The sequence below is a fragment of the Lathamus discolor genome, chromosome 5 (assembly GCF_037157495.1).
Source record: "Lathamus discolor isolate bLatDis1 chromosome 5, bLatDis1.hap1, whole genome shotgun sequence".
NCBI classification, from domain to species: Eukaryota; Metazoa; Chordata; class Aves; order Psittaciformes; family Psittacidae; genus Lathamus; species Lathamus discolor.
The window spans coordinates 46,801,229-46,820,778 of NC_088888.1; the positions used below are offsets into that span (position 1 = coordinate 46,801,229).

At 40.4% G+C, this 19,550-nt stretch overlaps 3 protein-coding genes across 22 annotated transcripts in view; 2 read left to right on the forward strand and 1 right to left on the reverse strand.

The window, feature by feature from the left end:
- TMEM181 (transmembrane protein 181) overlaps window positions 1-4,909 on the forward strand; it is a 34,362-nt gene extending 29,453 nt beyond the window's left edge. For all 4 annotated transcript variants that reach the window (XM_065680651.1, XM_065680653.1, XM_065680655.1 and 1 more), the window contains exons 14-17: window positions 578-660; window positions 1,651-1,740; window positions 3,328-3,394; window positions 4,326-4,909. In XM_065680651.1, the coding sequence (XP_065536723.1) occupies window positions 578-660; window positions 1,651-1,740; window positions 3,328-3,394; window positions 4,326-4,404 (319 nt within the window). In that variant the 3' untranslated portion in view covers window positions 4,405-4,909. The remainder of the gene's footprint in view (window positions 1-577; window positions 661-1,650; window positions 1,741-3,327; window positions 3,395-4,325) is intronic.
- Window positions 4,910-10,115: 5,206 nt separating this feature from the next.
- Window positions 10,116-15,209, reverse strand: DYNLT1 (dynein light chain Tctex-type 1). The gene is made up of 5 exons (XM_065680656.1): window positions 15,076-15,209; window positions 12,226-12,267; window positions 11,091-11,214; window positions 10,817-10,894; window positions 10,116-10,538 (listed from the first exon to the last, which is right to left on the reverse strand). The coding sequence occupies exons 1-5, from the start codon at window positions 15,100-15,102 to the stop codon at window positions 10,468-10,470; spliced, it is 342 nt and encodes a 113-aa protein (XP_065536728.1). The 5' UTR covers window positions 15,103-15,209; the 3' UTR covers window positions 10,116-10,467.
- A 1,108-nt stretch (window positions 15,210-16,317) lies between these two features.
- SYTL3 (synaptotagmin like 3) overlaps window positions 16,318-19,550 on the forward strand; it is a 35,187-nt gene continuing 31,954 nt past the window's right edge. For 6 of the 17 annotated variants that reach the window (XM_065680660.1, XM_065680658.1, XM_065680657.1 and 3 more), the window contains exons 1-3: window positions 16,686-16,830; window positions 17,216-17,270; window positions 17,631-17,707. The gene's annotated coding sequence lies outside the window, so the exon portion shown is untranslated. The other 11 variants (XM_065680670.1, XM_065680666.1, XM_065680671.1 and 8 more) reach the window with 9 other exon arrangements.

Sequence of the window (19,550 nt, forward strand, 5' to 3'; positions counted from 1 at the left end):
TTTTTTAGGGCTTTGAATGCATTTTCTTAATGATAAAATTGTCAGTGGAACTGGGGAATGTCTTTTGATATGATTGTTACGGCAAGCATTTCTCAGTTTTTTTAATGCTTCTTGACCCTTTTAGAGCTAACTTTACATTATCTTTATTACCACTGCAAAATTTAGAGGTTCACTTAGCAGAGATGTTTTCTGTACTGCTGAGTAGTCTGCAGTGCACCCTTCATCTCTTTTGGAGCTCTCTTGAGTTTCACTTAGTCAAAGCAGGAGTTTAGAATTGGTTGCTTAGATTATTATTAAGCAGTTTGTTCAAATTTCTGTTGATTCTTGGATTGTCTGTAGCAGATGAAATCTGAGGGAAACAGACCATGAGGATTTTTTTTCTCCACTTTCTCAATTGACTGCTGACTTCTGATCACAAAAGAATCATTCTTAATTTCAAACTATGAAAGCAAACGTGTCTTAAAATAAACAGCATATTAACATAATTATTTTCTCATGTACTCTTCCATCAAGCTAGTATTTCAACTTTGCAGTTTAAAGGCACAGTACACCTGTATGCTTTAACTTTCTTCCACAGCATTGTTATACTGTACCTGCGCTTTGGAGCACAAGTTCTACAGGACAACTTTGTTGCTGAGCTGTCAACTCATTACCAGAATTATATCCTTGTGTTGTGCTGCTCAAGTAGGAGTATTAATCTCTTTTCATGTAGAATGTACTTTAAAATTATGTACCTAAGAACTGAGATCTTTGACTTTTAGGTGAGCTTTTGAAGTTCATTTCATTTTGATCAAGGTTTCATGTCAGCACTTTGTAATGGCTCTTTGTAAAGATTATGAGTTGAGACAGTTTCAGTCTAATTTGTTTATATCACATAAATCACAACTGCATTTAATACTCTTGAAAGGAATGCAAGCCTAGATACGCATGCATTCAAATAATTTTAACAAGTTATTGCAACAAATTTGGCTGTATTTGCTGTATGAATTTAGCTTGCTCTATACCTGTTAGTTGGCATGGGGTGTACCAAAGTATTTGAGAAATTAACAGTTTAGAAGTCACTGAAAATGCATTTGTGTATTGGTCCCAGTCTACCTGTGGAAGATGTCATGGCAGAAAACTGTAACGTGAGAGAGACTGTTTCTGATGTCTGTTGGTAAGAGGATTACAAATCTTATTTCTGGACCTGAACCATGAGGTGCCAGTTCATTCTACTCTCTAAAATTGCCTGTGTAACTGCAACCGCCCTTACCGATAAGCATAGATATGTGATGGGAGCTAGTATAAAACAGTATGTAAAGCCTTTAGTATTTTCCCAAAAATGAAGGCAAGAAGCCTTCTTGCTCAGCTTTCGTAAGGCACCCACGGCAGAATTATATGCTGCACCTCTCAAGAGCAGAACTTATCTCAGCAAAAGTTGCTTGTGTTAAAGCTTTGTCTTCAAGTGGGAGCTTTACCTTGAAATGGCTTGAGTGCATTAGTGGGCATTGAATTTAAAACATGCAGGTTTGTTTAGCCATTCTTGCTCTCAAACTTTAGTAAGGTGAACTTCCTTTCCACTGAACCAGCTTATTTAGGTATGGTTTGGGTCTTGTTTCTGAAGTTAATATGTATGGAGCTATATTGAGCAATATCCTTGACACTTAATACCAGCAGAATTCTTATCTTTTTATGGTTTATTGAACTTTTATCTCTACACATTAGCCTTCGTGTATTCCCCCTCAAAGAATGCACTGTATGGTAAGTGTAATTGTCTGGCAAGCTTAGATGATGAGCTGGCATATTAGCAGATACTGTGTAACACCTTTATATTTTGGTTGTCTTGTTACTATTTGAATTTGCAAAGTTTGAATACTGTTTGAATTTGAAAAGTTAACTGAAGCAGAAATTAATTTGCTCAGGAGCAGTGCAGCATTGGAAATACGACGGAACACATAAAATGTATGCAACTGATTAGCTAAACTTGAATTCTTATGCACTTAGATCAAGCTCATAGTCAATATGATGTTTGCACATGATGCACCAACTTCTGCACTGACTCAAAGACAATCTTTAAGGAGCAACAATACTTCATTTGTACATTGTTCTAAGAAAGGTTAACATATGGGCATGCTGACAAACGGGACTCTGAAACAGGTAACATGATGTTGGAAAAGGAGTGAAGCTGATCTCCAACATGGGAGGAATTTTGGGGAACACAGTTGGGCTGCACGGGGCCCACTGAATCAGTGGCACTTTTTTTAATTATTATTCCTATGTAGAGGAGGTAATCTGCCTCACGTGGTGCTTATAAAACATCATCCCTTTCTAACTGAGAAAGATATATATGGTAAATATTTGTACCGAGTCATTTAAACATTGAGTTTAAAATACATAACCATAGAACAGACCAGGTTGGAAGGGACCTAGAAAGATCATGTGGTCCAAACTTTCATGGGAAAGGCAGCCTAGATGAGATTATCTATCACCCTGCCCAAGACATCCTGTGTGCTGACAGGTATGCAGGGGGAAGGCTGCAGTGGAGCTGGTCCTTTCTCTGAACATTGTAGAGGTGATATAGGTAGAACTGTTACGGAAAAATATTATTTTCACGTTAAGAAGATGAGAAATGTCTGGATGAGAATAAAGTTAAACTTGCTGTTGGGTCACAAGAAATATTAGTTTATAGAAGGCAGAAGGTAATGCCAGGAAAAAGATGTTTATGGCAAGTTGCTGGATTGAATTTTATTTGCATATAATTATGCACTCTAGCTAAGCAGCACAGATTATGCAAGAAATAAAGGCCTTAAAACAAGGTAGAGGGAATCATAAATAACCAATGGAAAGTTATGTGTTTCCTTTCATCTCACCATAAAGGTACAAGTCCTTCTTTTACCTATTACAGGGGTGAAAAATAACTAGCTAATCATTGACTTGCATACAAGGGATTACAGCCTTGGTCTACTATATTTGTAGCTTAGAAATAACCAAAAAGTCAAAGAAGTCTGTGCTTTTCAGTAATGATTAATAATAATGAAATCTGACTTAATTACTCTTACATGCAGGTTGAAATAATATGACATAGGAACCTGCACAAGTGAGGAAATCCACTTACACCACATGGAGAATATCTATCTAAAAATGAGATTGTTACATTATCTCTTACGAACACCATGATGTGGATGAAGGGTGAAGGATTTAATAGAGAGAATTCCTGTTTGGGTATAGTTTTGTTGAATTGTAGTCATGACTGCCTTGGGAATTGTCAAATCTGTTGCTACAGCACTGAGTTAGAAATACAGCCGCATTTATGTGTTTAATTTATTAACTCTTATTTATATTTTCCAGAATCACAGTTGAAAGACAATCCCGCTTTTTCTATGCTGAATGATTCAGATGATGATGTGATTTATGGGTAAGATTATAAAATACCTATGGAGAGTTACTTTAGGTGTGTTATTTTTGTAATGTTCTTTTCCATGTTCATTAAATAGGTGAAGGATTTGTAGGTTGTTAGTGAAAGTATTCTGAACAGAATAACAGTCTTATTCTGAAACAGAAATGCAACAAGAATGCATGTTATCTTGTCTTTTCTGTGTTTTGTTTCTAAAAGGGATTGCTATGACACTGATACAAACAGGTAAGAAAGCACATGTAGGGTGCTGGTAGGTCATGGGGTGAAAGCACCAAGAGCTATGAAAGGAAAGGGCTTCCTCTGAAACCAGGAAGGAAGTCAGGTGGAGCTGGCAAAGGGGCAGCTCGTATGTAAATGCTTCATGGAAGGAGAAGGGCTCTTCTTAAGTCCATCACTGACTGAAATAAGAATAATCAAATCTAATAAAAAGTCCCAGACTTGTGTGAGTTTCTGTGATAAGAGAATTATAGTAGTACTTAAATCCCACCCCTGTCAGGTGTGTCTGTGTTGGACGCTGAACAAATGCATTAGTTGCCCTTGATACTTTCACCTTTTTCCAAAGACACTGACTGAAGTGGCCGGAACAATGAAGATGGGATTAATACTGGGGTGAACTGAGCAAATTTGTGCTAGACTAGCTATATGTTTGTCTGAGCTAGCTTGCTTTTGTTTAGATTGATGAGTATCAGCTTGATTCTGTTGGATCCTTATGAAAAGTGGCTTGTAGTTGCTGGAATAACTTCTATTATGCATCATCCTCTAAGGAAAAGTCATATATTGTTCATACCTCCAACAGGGAAGGAAGAAAGAGACCAGATTCTTACCCAAATAACAATTTAATGCTTCAATGCAGTTTATAATTTTCCTGTTTATTTTGGACTCCCCATCTAAACACTGTGTTCACAAGTTTTCACAAGTATCTCTTTCACAGGAGTGACTATGAAGAAATGCCGCTTCAGAACGGCCAAGCTATTAGAGCCAAGTATAAAGAAGAGTCGGACAGTGATTGATTGATTCTGACATAGACAGACTTGTTCAGCTGAAATTAAACCAATTTTGAAGTTTTCCTAGATGGACAACTTCTTAGCTTCCTTGCAGTCTGCTGTCAATCTGAACAGTGACTCCCAGGAAGGACATCCTGCTTCTGTTTCTGTTTACAAAGTTTAAACCGAAGAAAAGAATGCTTGAAAAGGTTCTGGTGAAAACTTCAGAAATCAAGAGTTTTACCTGTCTTATAAAATGCCTGATAGCAGGATGCCTGTGGACTAGTCTTTAAGTCTCTTTCCATTCACAAGTATCACTGATTATATCCTGATTTTAAAATTGCTTCCTTGCTGCTTAGTTTTTTGGGTCGGTTTGGTTTGAGGGTTATGTACGGCATACTGTCATTGCTCTGTTGCATTTGTGTTGGCTCCTTTGTATATTGTCCACGTACGTGCCTCGTTTCGCTTCCGATTGCCTACCTTAGTCTTTTGAGCTGGAGGCGGGGAATAAAGTGTCTTAGGGCTTTCTCTCTTTTTTTGTTTGTTTGGGGTTTTTTTTGTTTTGTTTTTTTTTTATGCAAGAAAACACAAGCTTTCCATTCTTCAAAGTGATACAGACTTAAAATCATTTTTGTAATTCATTGAAATGAGTTTACCAGACTTATAAGTGCTAGGTATGTGCAAATAGTCAAGTTTGAGTGAGACAAATAGCCTCAGTGGTGCAAAACTATTTGCCTAATGTATGTTTTATATCATGTTTTATTGCCATAACAGGTCTGGTTTGGGTTTTATTTTGCTTTTCTAACCACCCTGTTCAAATGGAACTACTCAGGCAGCAACAAATCCCAGAAGGAAGCCAGTACTCCTCTTTCTGGATTTTTGTATGCTGGGGGCGATTGTTACACTTACAGAGAATACAGTATGAAAGCTTCATAGCAAATTAAAATTTGCAAATTCCAAACATTTCATTTTTAGAGGCTTTTTCTACATCAGGATTTTTCCTTAAGATGTATTAGTAGATAGTTAATCTACATCCCAGGAACAGTCGTGGTTGCTCATGTATTGAATGTGCATCAGAGTTGGCTTTTGAGCACGTTCTGTGCAGTTCAACTTCTCTGTCATGCCACAGTCACCACCTATACTGGTCAGAACTTTTACTAGCACGTTTCGAGATTATCTGTATTGCAGTCTGTCCTGGAACAAAGTTAGATGGGAATTAAGTATTCCTAGTACAATGCTGCTTCTCTGCTTGAAAGGTGGTTTTCTCCTCCACCATTGTTCGGATCATTATGTAAGTGGATGCTGTTTGTCTCTAAATACTTTTGTTTTCAGGTACTCGACTACAGGTATCTTTCTTTTCCATGAATTGTAACTGTGATTTACTCTTGTAAAATTTCTCTACCCTGCTGCTGTAGAAGACTCTAAAGCACCGTAAGGTGTTCCTACAAAAAGTGGTGCTGGCTTACACTAGGAAATTGTGCTCCTCACTGAAGTAGTTTAAACAGGAGACTGAAGTCCTATTAGATTTGCTGGATTAGACTGGGGAAAAATCAGGTTTGTTCTGCTTTGATGCAACAACTGTTATAGACCATTCCCACATTCCCACTGCAGGAACCTCCTGGCAGCTGTTCAGGATCATGAAGGGGAGACTTCACAGGACAGTTCCAAGCAGTTTGCTTAGAAAGGACCAAAGGAACTGCCTCATGGTTGCACACTTGCTATCATGGAGTAGTTCACATTAAATCGGTGCTCTGCTAAAGGTTATTGTAGTAAGATACTGCGTGTGTGTGAGAGAGAACTCTAAAATAGGTAGAGCTGTAAATAGGTAGAGCTGTGAAATGTTTTGAGGGTATTTGAAATTTAAAACCAGGGATCACTTACGTGTTAGAAGCCAAAGCACTATTGTATGGCTAAAGCAAGGAAACTGCTGGGGAGGAAGGGAAAGGTTTTCCCTTTGATTTCTTCATGAATTGGTGTCAGTTTAGTAGAAGAACACATAGGAAAACACTAAAGAAGTGTCTGAGTGGTGTTTTGTTTCTCCAGTGATCATAGTAAGCTGTATCCTCAGTGCTTCCTCATAGGCTTGTTTTTTAACAAGTATGGGAGATGATCTTTGTATCCTAAAATCAGAGGGCCCATTGTCACTCTTACTGTTCCCCAGCCACCTCTCCTGAGACTCACAGCTGTTTGGATGTGCAGAGTCAGACTTGGAAGCCACCTCGGCATCCCTCACATACCCCAAGTCCTTTTGACTTGCATTTGGAGTGAGTACAGGAAGTGGATCTTCAAACACTGATTTACATGATCCTTATGTATTCCATCTGTTTGGCTCTGACATTAATTCTGTTCTAAATTGTTCTGAAGAGATAAAACATTTGATTTGACCAATGTGCAAGTGTATTCCTATTTCGTATCACAGTCTGCACTAATAGTAACAGTTAACCCTGAAATACAGTGTCATGCTCTGGGATTTCATCAACTAAAGAAGCTATTTTTAATCTAACTTTCGAGATGATGATTTTTTCGTAAGATGTTCTCCATTTCACTTGCTGTGTTGTTTGCATTAACTTTTCTACATCACTACATTCGAAGTGGAAATAGGAAAGTTGAGGATGGGAAATGTGTACTTCAAATAAGGCTCTCACTATGAAAATAGTGAGAAAATAGTTTCCTTGTTAGTTTTTAGAGATTATATTTAACCAATGTTTGCCATGCAAAATAGCCTTGTACTGGGGAAATTGCTAGCGTGTAGCTGTAAGCTTGGTTGAATGAAGCACTGTCACATCAAATTCAATATACAGTAAAGGCAAAAGTAGTGAAGCAAGTGAGGAAATAGTTTTGCCAATAAGAAATCTCAGTTTCACCCTTCTTATTTTCACAATTGGAAAGCAGAGACAGCATTTGAGGAATATTACAACAGGGACTGTAAACAGCTTGGGAGTAGATGGCATAAATTCACCTCTAAGTATTGTAACTTAAGTGTGAAACAAAAGATACCTGGCTAAGAAACGAGCCTGGCTGTCCTTTCATTACTGTTGAAGTAATTATTTCCATCAGTAGTGGAGCTCTATAAAATGAGACAGCTATACAAACAGGCCCCACAGCACATGGTGTTCCTGCTCTGAAGGAGATGCCGTCACTTAACTGCAAGACTTCCATGAACACAGTGGAAAGAGGGATGTTTCAGACACCAGTAACCATTGAGTGCAAGCCATTTGTGGCAGCCATTTTCAGTAGCATTTGCTTTAAAAATTGCTGGTGTTGGAAAGGGTGGGGAACTTCCCCAGGCCTGGCAAAGAGGTGTAACCCCAGCGAGAAGCAGGGACTGCAGCGGGGCCCATGGCACTCATGCTGGGGAGGCCCAGCTATGGAAAGCTTCTGTCTGTTGTCTTTCTCCCAGCCAAAAGAAAACTTGGTATCTACAGCCACCCAACTCTTCCCCGTTTCCTTTTGCTAATGCCAGTAATAACAACCTTTGCATTACTGTAAGACTTTTTTGAGAAGTTTGTAAATATGTAAAATGAAAATACGGAAAAATTGTGTACCAAAATGGTATCAAAATGTGTAAGATAAATGCTCTGTTTAATGAGAAGCTGTAATTAAATGCTGCTTTGAGACAGTGTGCATGAGGACATGTGTTGAATATCCTGTGTATCTATCTAGAAAATGTGTTAATGACAGCAAATTATCCATTTATGTTGGAAAACTTCATGCTAATATGGAATATGAAGGAAAAAATAATATTTTACTTTAAGCAGAAGTTGGGTATTGAGTTTCTTGGACAACTTCATGTGCATAATCATTGTTAAATATGTTCATAATAAAATTTTATATCTTTATATTGTAGCTTAGTTCTATTTTCCTTCTAGCACCATTTTCATAATTTACATCTATCTATTATTTCAGTTTATGCATATCTAAACTTGGTTAATTGCATAAGGATGAGATTCAGGAGGCTGTGGCAGCAGAGATTAACCAGTATCTACCTCTGGAGTAAAACTTAATGTTACCAGGTTTTTTCCTCCCATACAGCTCTTACACTGATAAGCATCACAAACATTTTTGTCTGTGCTTTAGCACCTTCATGAACCAACAAACAGCAAAAAGAAAAAAAACCAACATAAAATCAAGGGCTTTGCTATTATTGGCATGAACAAAGGACAAGCAATGTCTGAATAGCTTGACCAAGAAGTGAAGTGTTTCTAAAAGTAAATAGTGACTCAAAGTGCACAAAACTATTTCTTCTAAATGTAAACAAGCAGCTAAGGAGGTGCTTCGCTACCAGCCACCTTCTGGAATGCTGATGGAAAGGAGACAAAGTATCTAACCATCCAGATCAAATACAAATGTCCTTAGCAATTCAGAGATTAAAGATCTATTCTTTTTATAACAAGTTTCTCTCTCACCCTGATGACTAGTTCCAGGCACTTTATTCAATCTTTGTTTTCATATTTTCTTTTTACAGGTGTTGTATCATTTCTGACACTGAATGCTCAGCATTAAGTTTCTTGTCAAACTGGTGCTAAAGCTCTCTACTGTATTTATACACTTTGTATAGCTCCATCACACTCCTTAGGACATATGCTGGAATAAAGTGACCTGTCATAAATGAGACACATCCACAGGTATGTTTTGAAACTTGTACATTAACAGAAACATGTCAGCCTTTAAACTGTATTCAAAGTCTTGATGGTACAAAGTCCAAACCTGCTGACAGCAGAAATGGGTAGGAAGAGTCAAAGCCTTGCCCAGCGTGGAGTGGGGGCGGTTCTGCAGTCTGTTTGGGTACACTGAGCAGTCAGCAGAGAGAAACCCCTGCAGCCAGCACTATGAAAAGCAAACCCTCTGCTGGCACTGGAGGTTTTGGCACTGGAGTTTTCAGCACTGCATCCTTCCAGATGATGGAAACACACTGCATCAGCAGTGATCTCATTGAAAATGGCATCAGCCAAGAACCAGATTCTGAAAATGTGTGTTGGGGCTTCCTAAACATAAGCAAATGCAGGTCACTCACACTGCCTCCAGCCTGGAATCCTCTCCCCCACTGGCTTTGTGAGTAATTCTTTCAACTTCACCAGCACTGAGCTACTGCTCACAGCAGCAGCACAGCAGTTCATAGGGGTAGTCCTGAAATTTACAGCATGCTCCCATTTCTTCAATTAGCTGACAAAGAAAAACTTACCCAAGCCTATGCTGAAAACAAGTCTTACATGTTCCTCCTCTGCAGCTTTACTCTAGAAGGCAGGAGACTTATTCACATGTTATTTAGTCATGTCCCCCTGAGGCTTTTTTTTCCCCCTTTCAGAAAGGTTCATGTTTTACCAACTATCAGAACTCATCACACACCACCACCAAAACCAACAGCGAGGATAACAGGGAAGTTCAAGACCTACTCAACACCCATAACTGGCTGTGGGAGTGAATGGTTACCCACGTACAGCTTCCTGAGCACTCCTAAAATGTGAAAACCTTATCTGCCCTTTTTCGCTGAAGATAGTTATTTCTGTTATCATTCCATGCCTTCAAAACCATACAATCAGATTAAACAGGTACTAGAAATGCAGACAAATTACTTCCTAATAAACGTCATCTAGTTTTCTTGCAATTTTGTAGTGACTTGGGCAAAACTATGGAAGTGCCTTGCATTCTGGTATGTGCCTCAGCTACCTTGAAGAGAATGAGAAGATTTGGAACTTTTTAAATATCAAGAGTGAAGTTTAAATGAATCACACCAATGGTTATGAATTTCAATAATTTAATGCTAACCAAAAGTACAAAGTATGAAAATCAGTGTCTCATTTAGATTGGTCTTAAAAAAGAAATCTAGAGAAAGTGTGTGCACTGCAGCAGATTTCAGTATTAGCACCTTGAAGAGAAGTTCTTGAAGTGTTAAGACAGTGTGGCAACACTGCTAGGATACTAAGAACAAACATAAACCATGTAACAGCATGTTTTCACACTTCTACAGTTGAAAAAAAGCTACTAAAAAAGTACATTAAAACCAGAAGTTGTTCAGTGTATTCACAGTTTGAGTAGAGGTGGACTTAGGTGCTGGAGTAGAAAAGAGAAGGGTGAATGATTCCAAGGCAATCAGATTGCAAGTCCAAAGGCACTGACAATACAGTACACAGTCTTATTCTCCCATCTCACAGTGCAGGTCCCTACAAATACAAAAAAGGGTTTCAGAGACAGAAGAGTGTAACAGTGATTACATGCACACCCTTATGTGCAGGTTTGTAATTTACATTTAGAACCTTAAGCATGCAGCTTTCAAAACAGCTAAGCAGTTCATATGTAGCAAGGCTGGCACCACGGCCACACAGAAAACACACCAATATATTTACTATTACTCCAGAACTACAGCACTTGGGAAAACACAAAAGTATGTTGCCTAGGCTTAAGGGGATGAGCTGAAAAGTCCAACAGTTGTGTTTCTTACCATCACTGGAGTTGTCCCAGAAGCAAGAGCTTGCTGTATGTAGCCCAGCACCATTCTTTTGCATAATCACACAGGTCACTGTTAGTAGAGAAGCTTTTATTAATCTATCACTGACATCAATTAACATTTAGCTCAATTTTTACTTAGCATAGCACACACATACACACTTATGAGTAGTTTACAGACACAGTTCTTGCCAAGATCTTCCCCCACCCCCACCCATCAGTGCACTTGTCTGTACCAGCTTTAACAGCAAAGAGAAAACTGAGCTCACCAATATACTTGAAAGGCTTCCCCAGCTTTGTGAGTTGGCTCAGCGTCTGCTCTACCACACTGGTTGTCCACTGGTTCACCTTGCTGTGCTGGTAGGTATTACCACCTATTGCACTTTCTATGGCCTATTGGCAACAAGTACACACAATAAGCTTCACAGGGCACCCTTTAGCCCATTCCCCATAGCCACAGAAAAATTCCTAAATCCTGCTTGTCCATACTGATTGTTTTACGTGTTTTCAATTATTACAAAAATTTAACCCCAGCTCATTCATACATATTTCTCTATAGAAATTATATTCAGATTTGTCAGCAGAACCATTTTTGGGAAACAAAACCCCAAATTGAAACAAAAGACCCATGTGGTTGCTGGTTACTAAGACAGCAGTAGCCTTCAGCCAAATAGACCACTTTTGCTTATGAGGGTAGTTTCCCCTTTAAGATACAGGTAAGTACATTAAAGCTGCATGGTTTCATTGACACATTTTTTCCTCACAGAAATTGTTTTTAAAAAATAGCCACAAAATTATTTCAGATTCAGAAGAGACACGAGCATGCACTGAAGCATGTGCATTCAATTTACAGAGTGACCAAAACGGCTGTTTTGCAATGAGAAAAAGACTGCGCTAGTTTAGTCTACAAGAGGAATTCTGGACATAAGAACCCCACCCCAAATCCCTCTGGAAATTTTCTAGACAGGAAATTAATGTTTCTTAGCAACAAGAACAGTTTAAACATCCCAAACAACCAACTCATTTTGGAGGGAAAGCAACTCAAACACACACAGTTACATGCACATAGAGACAGCCTAGAAAAAGCCCTGTACGTTACTGAAACATAAAATCTATTTCCACAGGGTTTAACCTAAAAAATTCTAATAAGGATACACTGCAATGAGAGAGAAGCATATGAAATTACTTTAATTATCTTCTGGATTTACAATGTTTATCACAACTAAAGCCGGGTATCAATTCCACTTAAAGTATGTACACTGGTTAAATCAGCAATTATACTTCGATAGCAACCTAGCTAGAAATCTATCACATCTCAGTTATCACATTTTCTTGAATGCCTTTTAGCACACAGCATATGATATACTCTACTTTCACACCAACAAAATTAAAGTGTTAATTTACCTCTTTAATGATGGCACTGACTTCATCGACAACAAAGGAAGTCTACAAAAAAAAAGCAGAATTTTAAATAATCAGTGGATGCACTTCTCTGATCTGAGAGTTCAAGCTTTGTTAAGAATACGCACAAGAAGCTTAATTTATGCTTGTCAATCTCTTGCAAGTCAGGAGATTGGAGTCTTCCTTTATTTGCCCACATGTCCTTTGTCCCCCTGAACCCAGGCAACATTCTTAGCAAGCTAATGAAAAGTAACAGGTGAACTAATACTGGCTGGCTCTTAGAGGCAAAGTTCTCAAACTTTAACTTGGTAGTATTTTAGAACAATGTATACAGCAATTCTGTAAATGTATATTCGCATATTACAACAAGAATTAATGTTCACAGTTTGCAGCAGGGTTGCAGAGGTAAGCTCAGTGTGCAAGCACAGCTTACAAAACAAAACCAACATCTCCAGGGCACTGACACATACAAAACATTGACAGCTTAAGGAGAAACTGCAATGACAATCTCAGCTGGGGATACAAAGAAAAGTGCCTTGGAAACAAAAAGGGAAATCCAGTTTGATGTCCTTCCCACCACCTCAGCCTTCTCCCAGGCTCTAGGGAGCAGAGATTAAGCACAGAGAAGGCCCCAACATTTTACTAATCTTAAAACTACACTTGTATGGTTAGTATGTTTTCCTGGTTGAGTGCCTCGGCTATTGCTGCCTCCCATGTAAGGCTGTTAAAACAAGCGGGACCCCACACAGCATGGCAGCAACCCATGCACCTTGGTTTTACTGCTGGTATCTCACCTCATAAACCAGAAGAAATGAATCAGACAAAAGAAATGCACATAACAAATTAATTAATTTCAGAAGACTGAATAAGGATTTCAAACTGAACTTCATGGAGTATATATTGTCTGAGTTTTCACTGGCAGGTCTGTCAGCTTCTCCAGCTGGCAAATACGAATGACAGCGTAACTCAGGTGTGCAGGCAGGACGTAGTTACGCCTGCTCAGAATGTCAAGATTCTATTAACAAACCTTTGGCCAGAAGGTTTCAGAACAGTCTGGCTGGCTTCAGTGACATTCAGAAAGATGTGAATAGCTGAGTGTTCTCTGAGAGAAGAAACAGCGGGATACACACAAGCAATGCCTTTTCTCTATTTGGAGGCACCAACCTGTCCCCACACATCAACATTTGTAAAAGCTTTCATGTGCTGTGGCAAACTGGCTTTTATTTTCAGCTTCTTGACTTTGATTTAACTTTAATACGCCTCATTTGTTTTCATGGTACTAAATTTTACAGGTGCTTGTGTTTTAAAGAGCATGAGTATATTTAAACGAAAAAGAGCACCAATTATCAAAATACTCCTTCCCTAGAGCGTACGTTAAGAATATGGATGCCAGACATGCTGGCAGACATGAAACATACTGTCAGGCAAGATGATAAACTGCATATAGCTTTTTTCTTTGTGAAGTCGAGAACTCTGCTCAGAAACGCCTTTGAGTGAGCACAAACAAGGTTCACCAAAGCAAACTGAATTAAATTCAACCCAATTTCAAATTCTCAAAGGTATTTTGAGGACTAATTTGTACTGAAACAAGCGGGAAAGAGCCATACAGAGATTTAAGAATTTGGTTCTAGAGTTGCTGTTCTTCTTAACTGTTTTCCTTTTTGGGGATCACAGAGTATATGGGTTTAGCTGCATGACAGAACGCAAAGTTCTGATATCCAACTTTGTGATTCATATGCTATAACTGAGCTGCCAAATCACACAACAATACCAGTCCATCTTTTAATACGATGATATAAGCACTTTCTGTATTAAATCAGCAGCTTATTCTTTACCTACACTGCCCATCTGGCACAAGGAGATCAGATGTGATGTTTCCAGTACCTTGTTTAAGCAGGGCGTTCCCAGGCAACAAATGCAAACGGCAAAGCAGCCTTGGTTTTTAATCACTCTGAAGATGTTTTTGGAAACAGCTCTAAGAAGGATGTTCAAGTGTGTTAAAGAAAAAACCCCAAACCTGTAACTGTATAACACAGGCCAGACCCAGCAATGAGAACAAGGCTTTCAGAACAGCACAAGCCTGACCCACCTTCACACTGCTTTGCTATTGTCTAACCAAGTCACAGTGCAGCTGTTTAAGAACAATGAAGCAAATCGTCACAGCTCACAAAAAACTGCCCCTCGGCAAGAGCACCACTTGCTGGGCAGTCACTTACTGTGATAAAGGCCCTTGATTTATCCGACTCTTTATCTTCGTTAATGGGGTACAATGTCTCACTAGTGCCCCTGTAACATACGGACTACCTGGCTGAACTTTTCTTTCCTCACAAAATTAGCTTATGCGAGTCTTTCACTGATGTAACCCGTAAACCTTCTACCACAGCACACTGCCTCACCCCGCTGGGGGGAGGGGGGGCAGAGGCCACGACACCCCCCGGAGCGTTTTCTCTAAGCGATTTTCAGCGGCAGCTTTCGGGGGAGAGGCAGGCGTGGGTCACTGCCAGGGAAGGAGTCAGCCAGCTTTCGAAACACAGGCAACGGGTTGGCCCACCGGTTACCGGCCGTGCTCCCCGGAGGAGGAACAAAGACTGGGCCTGCCGCCAGCCGCTACCCGGGATGCGCCCCTCAGAGACGCCGCCAGCGCCCGGGGCCACACCAGCGGAGGGCAGCAGGTGACAGGGGCGATGAGGGGTACAAGCGGCGGGCGGGTTTGCAGAGGCCCCGGGTTCACCCAAGGGGTGTGGTCCGGGCAGACAGGTACCACCTGAGCCCCTCCGCCAGCACTGAAAGGGGAAGCCAGGAGAAGCCGGGGCAGCCCCGACGCTGCCCTCCCGCTGCCCACAGCCCCGTTACCTCCTCCCCCGGCTGGAACTCGTCCATCTTCCCAGTGGAGCCCCTCACGCCGCAACCGACACCACCCCCGCAACGCTGCGCCCCACGCGCCAGCCGCTACCCGCCCTGCGCCTGCGCCTCCCACCGGCTCCGCGGTACTGGAGAGCTTGTGCAGTGCGCCTGCGCACACGCACACCCTACTCGCAGCCGCTCCATTACGACTTGGGCGCGTAGTAATGGGAGGCTCAATAGGCTCTGCCCAGCGCCCGCCAAGATGGCGCGGTTTCCATAGCGACAGCGCGGCAGTATCAAACGGCTGAAAGCCTGAGAGAGGGAGAAGCTGCCTGTCACGGCTAGCTAGCTTTGCATACAGACAGCTCGCCGTCTGTGTCCCGCAGGCGTGCCTGCCGAGAGGGAGATCCAGCAGGTCCTTCCCCAGAAAGGAGGATCTGCATCTTGTTCCTGGAAACAGAACTTGAAGACCTGGGCATGTCATGTATGCACAGGAACGATTAAAAAACCAAAATAGAACAAAACAACCCCAAACAAAACCCCACAAACAAACACGTGGAAAGACATGAAGAATGCCTGAATTCTTACAGCTGGATGTTAATGAAATTAAAGGGCACGCTTTTCACAGTTCATGGATTTTGTGTGTTTGTGCAGTGTTATCAGGTTGTGCCAGTGTCTGATGATACTGACCTCAGAGAGCTGCTCTAGGCAGTGGGAGATGCTGTTCAGGGTCAAAGTACCATAGATGAACTAGAAATATAGCCTGAATGAAGGGAAAAATAACAGGGGGCAAGTGCAAGGTGTGCACTAAGGCAGGAATAACCAACTCTATAAACGCAGACAGGGCAGGACTGGCTCATTCAGTAGCTGTTCCATAGAGCAGGGAGTAAGGGGGTGTGGGAGGTACAATTTACCTAAATTCATCCTATGATGTGGTTAAAAAAGGGAAGACGCCATGCTGGGATGTGTAAATGGATGTATAGCTTGCGGGACATGGGAAGCAGCATTTCCATTGCGCTCTCTGTAGTAAGGCCTTGCAAGGAATGCTGTGTCCAGGTTTAGGCTGAGGGAGTTAAAGTCTCAGGGCCTGAGTGCCAACAGGCCCGAGCTGCCCTGACCAGCCCCAGCTGCGGCCTCCACCAATGGGCCCTCTGCTTCAGGCCTGTCTCTTTAGTGAACCTCTGCTATATGCTTTGCACTTGTCTGCAGTCCTGTGTCAGACCAGCGTTTCTTGAAGCAGAAGAGCTAGTCCCCTTGTTTTGGGAGTGTGTTGGGGCACCCTGCAGGCAGCACTCACTGCTGGATGTGGTGGGATTGTGGCTGGCTGCTCAGCCTACCCTCAACTCGTCTCTGAGCCTGTGCTTGCTGCTCCTGCCAGCCTGAAAGCAGAGATGGAAGGTGAGTCTATGGGAAGGCTGAACAAGTGGAGCTTGTTTAGGCATGTTCTTAGCAGGTATAAAATCCTGCAGCAGTTTTCCATGCCCAGGGGTGAGAGGGAAAAACACAATGAGGTGGAAGTGTGGTGATTAAGGCTGTGGTTAAATACTGGGGGAAAGCTGGTGGTAGGGTTAGTGTCTTTCAACCTGGATTTGTGATACTACACATCTGTTGCTGTGGGTAGTTACAGTTCCCAAGTTATTTCTGGGCTTTCACTTAGTTAAAGTTTCACCTGAAATGAAGGCCCATATCTTCCAAATATTCTTTGTTGAACATAACTATGCTCTACTAACAGTTACTTTCTCTTTGGTAATACAGCTGTAGAAGGTAATTAGATTTGACACGCACAGGTGGAAATGTCTGAACCTATTTAACTAAGAAGGACTGCTGCACTGTATATACAGTTAATCTGGTACAGCCAGGAGTGAGACAGGAGATTGATTTCCAGGAACAGCAGATTTTGAAATAACTTGGATGTAATTTTGAACTTTATCACTCCCATTTGGTTCTGTAATAGATTGAACTGGGATAACTAATCCAAATAATATTATAATTTTTAATCATTATCTGAGATCACATTTCTAGTTATGAGGTTTGGTTTGGTTTTGGGGTTATTTTTTTTCACAGGCACATTAAAAAAAAATAAAATTCTTTTAAACTTTTTTACATTAATTGCTTTGTCATTCAAACCTGAAAACCATTTTGTTTCCAGGAAAGGACTGTTCATGATACAAACAGTTTTTTGTGCGAGTCCTGGGGCCAATGAGGTTAGTAAGATTTTCACATGCATAGTGCCAGAGAAAGAAATGATGTAGAACTCAAAGCCTTCTCTTCCTGTGTGTGGCTTGAAGGCTGAGCATAGTTTGATGGTATCAGTCAGCTTTTATAGTCTTTTGTGCTCGCTCTCTTTTTAATGTTAGAAAAAGGAGTAACTTCTCTTGATTGCTTGTTGCTGATAACAAAACCAGACACCTGGGGAAAGCTGCTCTAATATTAGAGATGTTTGTTAAGTGTATTTGCTTTTAGCTGTTCTGAGGGTGCTCCTCTCTACATGAGTCAGCCTAATTTTGGTGTCCAAAGGAAGGAAAGGGGGTGGAGAACAACCACCATTTTTTTTTTTCTTTAAGGAAAGATAAGTAGAGTGCTACTCATCTCTTAAAGGCAGTTTACTTCCACCTGTTTTTCTTTGATGGCTGCTGAAAAGGTAAGGGCATTGTTTTAGTCTATTCTATATGACATTGCACAGGGGGATGCATTTTTACTTACTGGGATGTTGGGTTTTTTTAAACTGTAAAGATTTCATGGAAAGACCATAACTGGAGCTTAAGTGTTTGTGTTGGGTTTGGGTTTTGTTTGATAATATTTTACCAGAGTTATGTCTTGTGATTTTAATGACATGCCATGCCAGCACTTAAAGTAAAAAACAAAAAACAAAGAACTTTTAAGTAATTTCCATGTGCGCATGCAAGGATGTGAAAATTAAACTGCTGCAGCTAGGTAGTGCAAAGTAACACTTATAATTTTCTTAACTAAGAATAAATTTATGTGATTGGCCTCTACAGAACAGAAAATAGACACAAATTACAGTAGTTTTTGTGATAATTTTTATCTATATTCTTAATCTGTGTCCTAGCTACTGATGTATTACATCCATCTTCTGGATTAATGGATAGAAGTAGTCCAGTTATCTCAAGTCAATGAAGGCCATGAATTTAGAAGATTTATACTTATTTATACCTTATTTATACTTATTTAATTGTAATTATTTTGCTAATGCTTAAGGATCTGAATGGAGATCAATACATTACATGCAAAATCACTTTGAGAAAAAGCTTGCTAAGTTGGGCATTTTTAAGTTCAAGAACTTAAACTACCCTTTGCAAACTTAATCTTGTCTAAGGCAGGCCTTTTGATTGATGTTCAGTTATATAGCTGCATACTGTTTTAGCCTAATAGAAAAAAATATGGCCTTCTGAGGTTGCACTGTGTGTGTGCATCTCTCCCTCTTTTAAGGTGTCACCACATTGGTTGTCCCATCTTCTTTACAATGGCTTTGAGACTTTGCATGATATTTTTAAAAAGCTACTGATCCATCTGCAAGGTGCCTGATGCTGTTTTACTTTAAATACGTAACTTAAAAGAATGTTTAAACAAAATATTTCATCTGAGCTTTGTGGGAGAAGTGTCACTGTATTTACAACAGAGGTTGCTGCTGCTTTTGGTTTCATGTAGAAGACGCTTGGCCTTGAGGTTAGCTTACTACGTAAAACAGCTAGCTAGCTGGGTTCAGTGGGTAGATGTGAAGGGAGGGCACCTGTGGGGGTTTTTAAGATTATTTTTTCCTGTCAAGGAGGATCATTACTGAAAACACCACTTGTAGCAGTTGACCAACTAGTTATAATGATGGTGCTTGCAGTACCACTGATGGGCTGCAGTAGAATGCCCTTCTGAAGAATCCTGCTCTGGCTAGAGCAGAAGCCGTATCACCAGGGGGGAGTAGCTGTGTGCAGGGCAGAGTGGAAACAAGGGGGAGGCTCCAAGCTGTGCCTTTCCTCACACCATTTAAATTTGAGCAAGCTTGAATAGCTGAAAAAAAAATAAAAAAATGCATCTCTAAATAAGATTCTATATGCCCTCAATATTTTTCAGACAGTAAGATGCTATCTGAAACCCATTTCCCGAAATAGCCATGAAATGTGGAAAACTTTGTATTCTTCTATGAAGAAGGGAGATGGTCCTTTCATAAAGCATTTGAAGGAGATATAAGAACTATTCTGTGCTTACTTAACTGCAGAAGTTGCTCTTAGTAACTGTTTTTACTGTGGCACGTTCTTAGTAGCTTTCCAAGACATTCATACATTTTCTTTAAAATCATTAGAGTGTTTTTATGGGATCCAGCTAATAATGACTGTCACAAATTTGCTAGCTTGTACTGACTCTTCTGCAGGGTGTTCTGATGATGGTGTAGATATACTAGCCTTTGGAAATCGTAGGAGTTCATTGAAAAATGTATCTTGCCCTGTAATTAGTGTTTTTGTATTCTTCGT

Coding starts and splice junctions, on each gene's coding strand:
- DYNLT1 (XM_065680656.1), bottom strand. CDS start 15,102: ATGGACGAGTTCCAGCCGGGGGAGGAG. Junction 12,268..15,075: donor AGTTCCAGCCGGGGGAGGAG/GTAACGGGGCTG, acceptor TTTTTTTTGTAG/ACTTCCTTTGTTGTCGATGA. Junction 10,539..10,816: donor CTGGGACAACTCCAGTGATG/GTAAGAAACACA, acceptor TTGTATTTGTAG/GGACCTGCACTGTGAGATGG.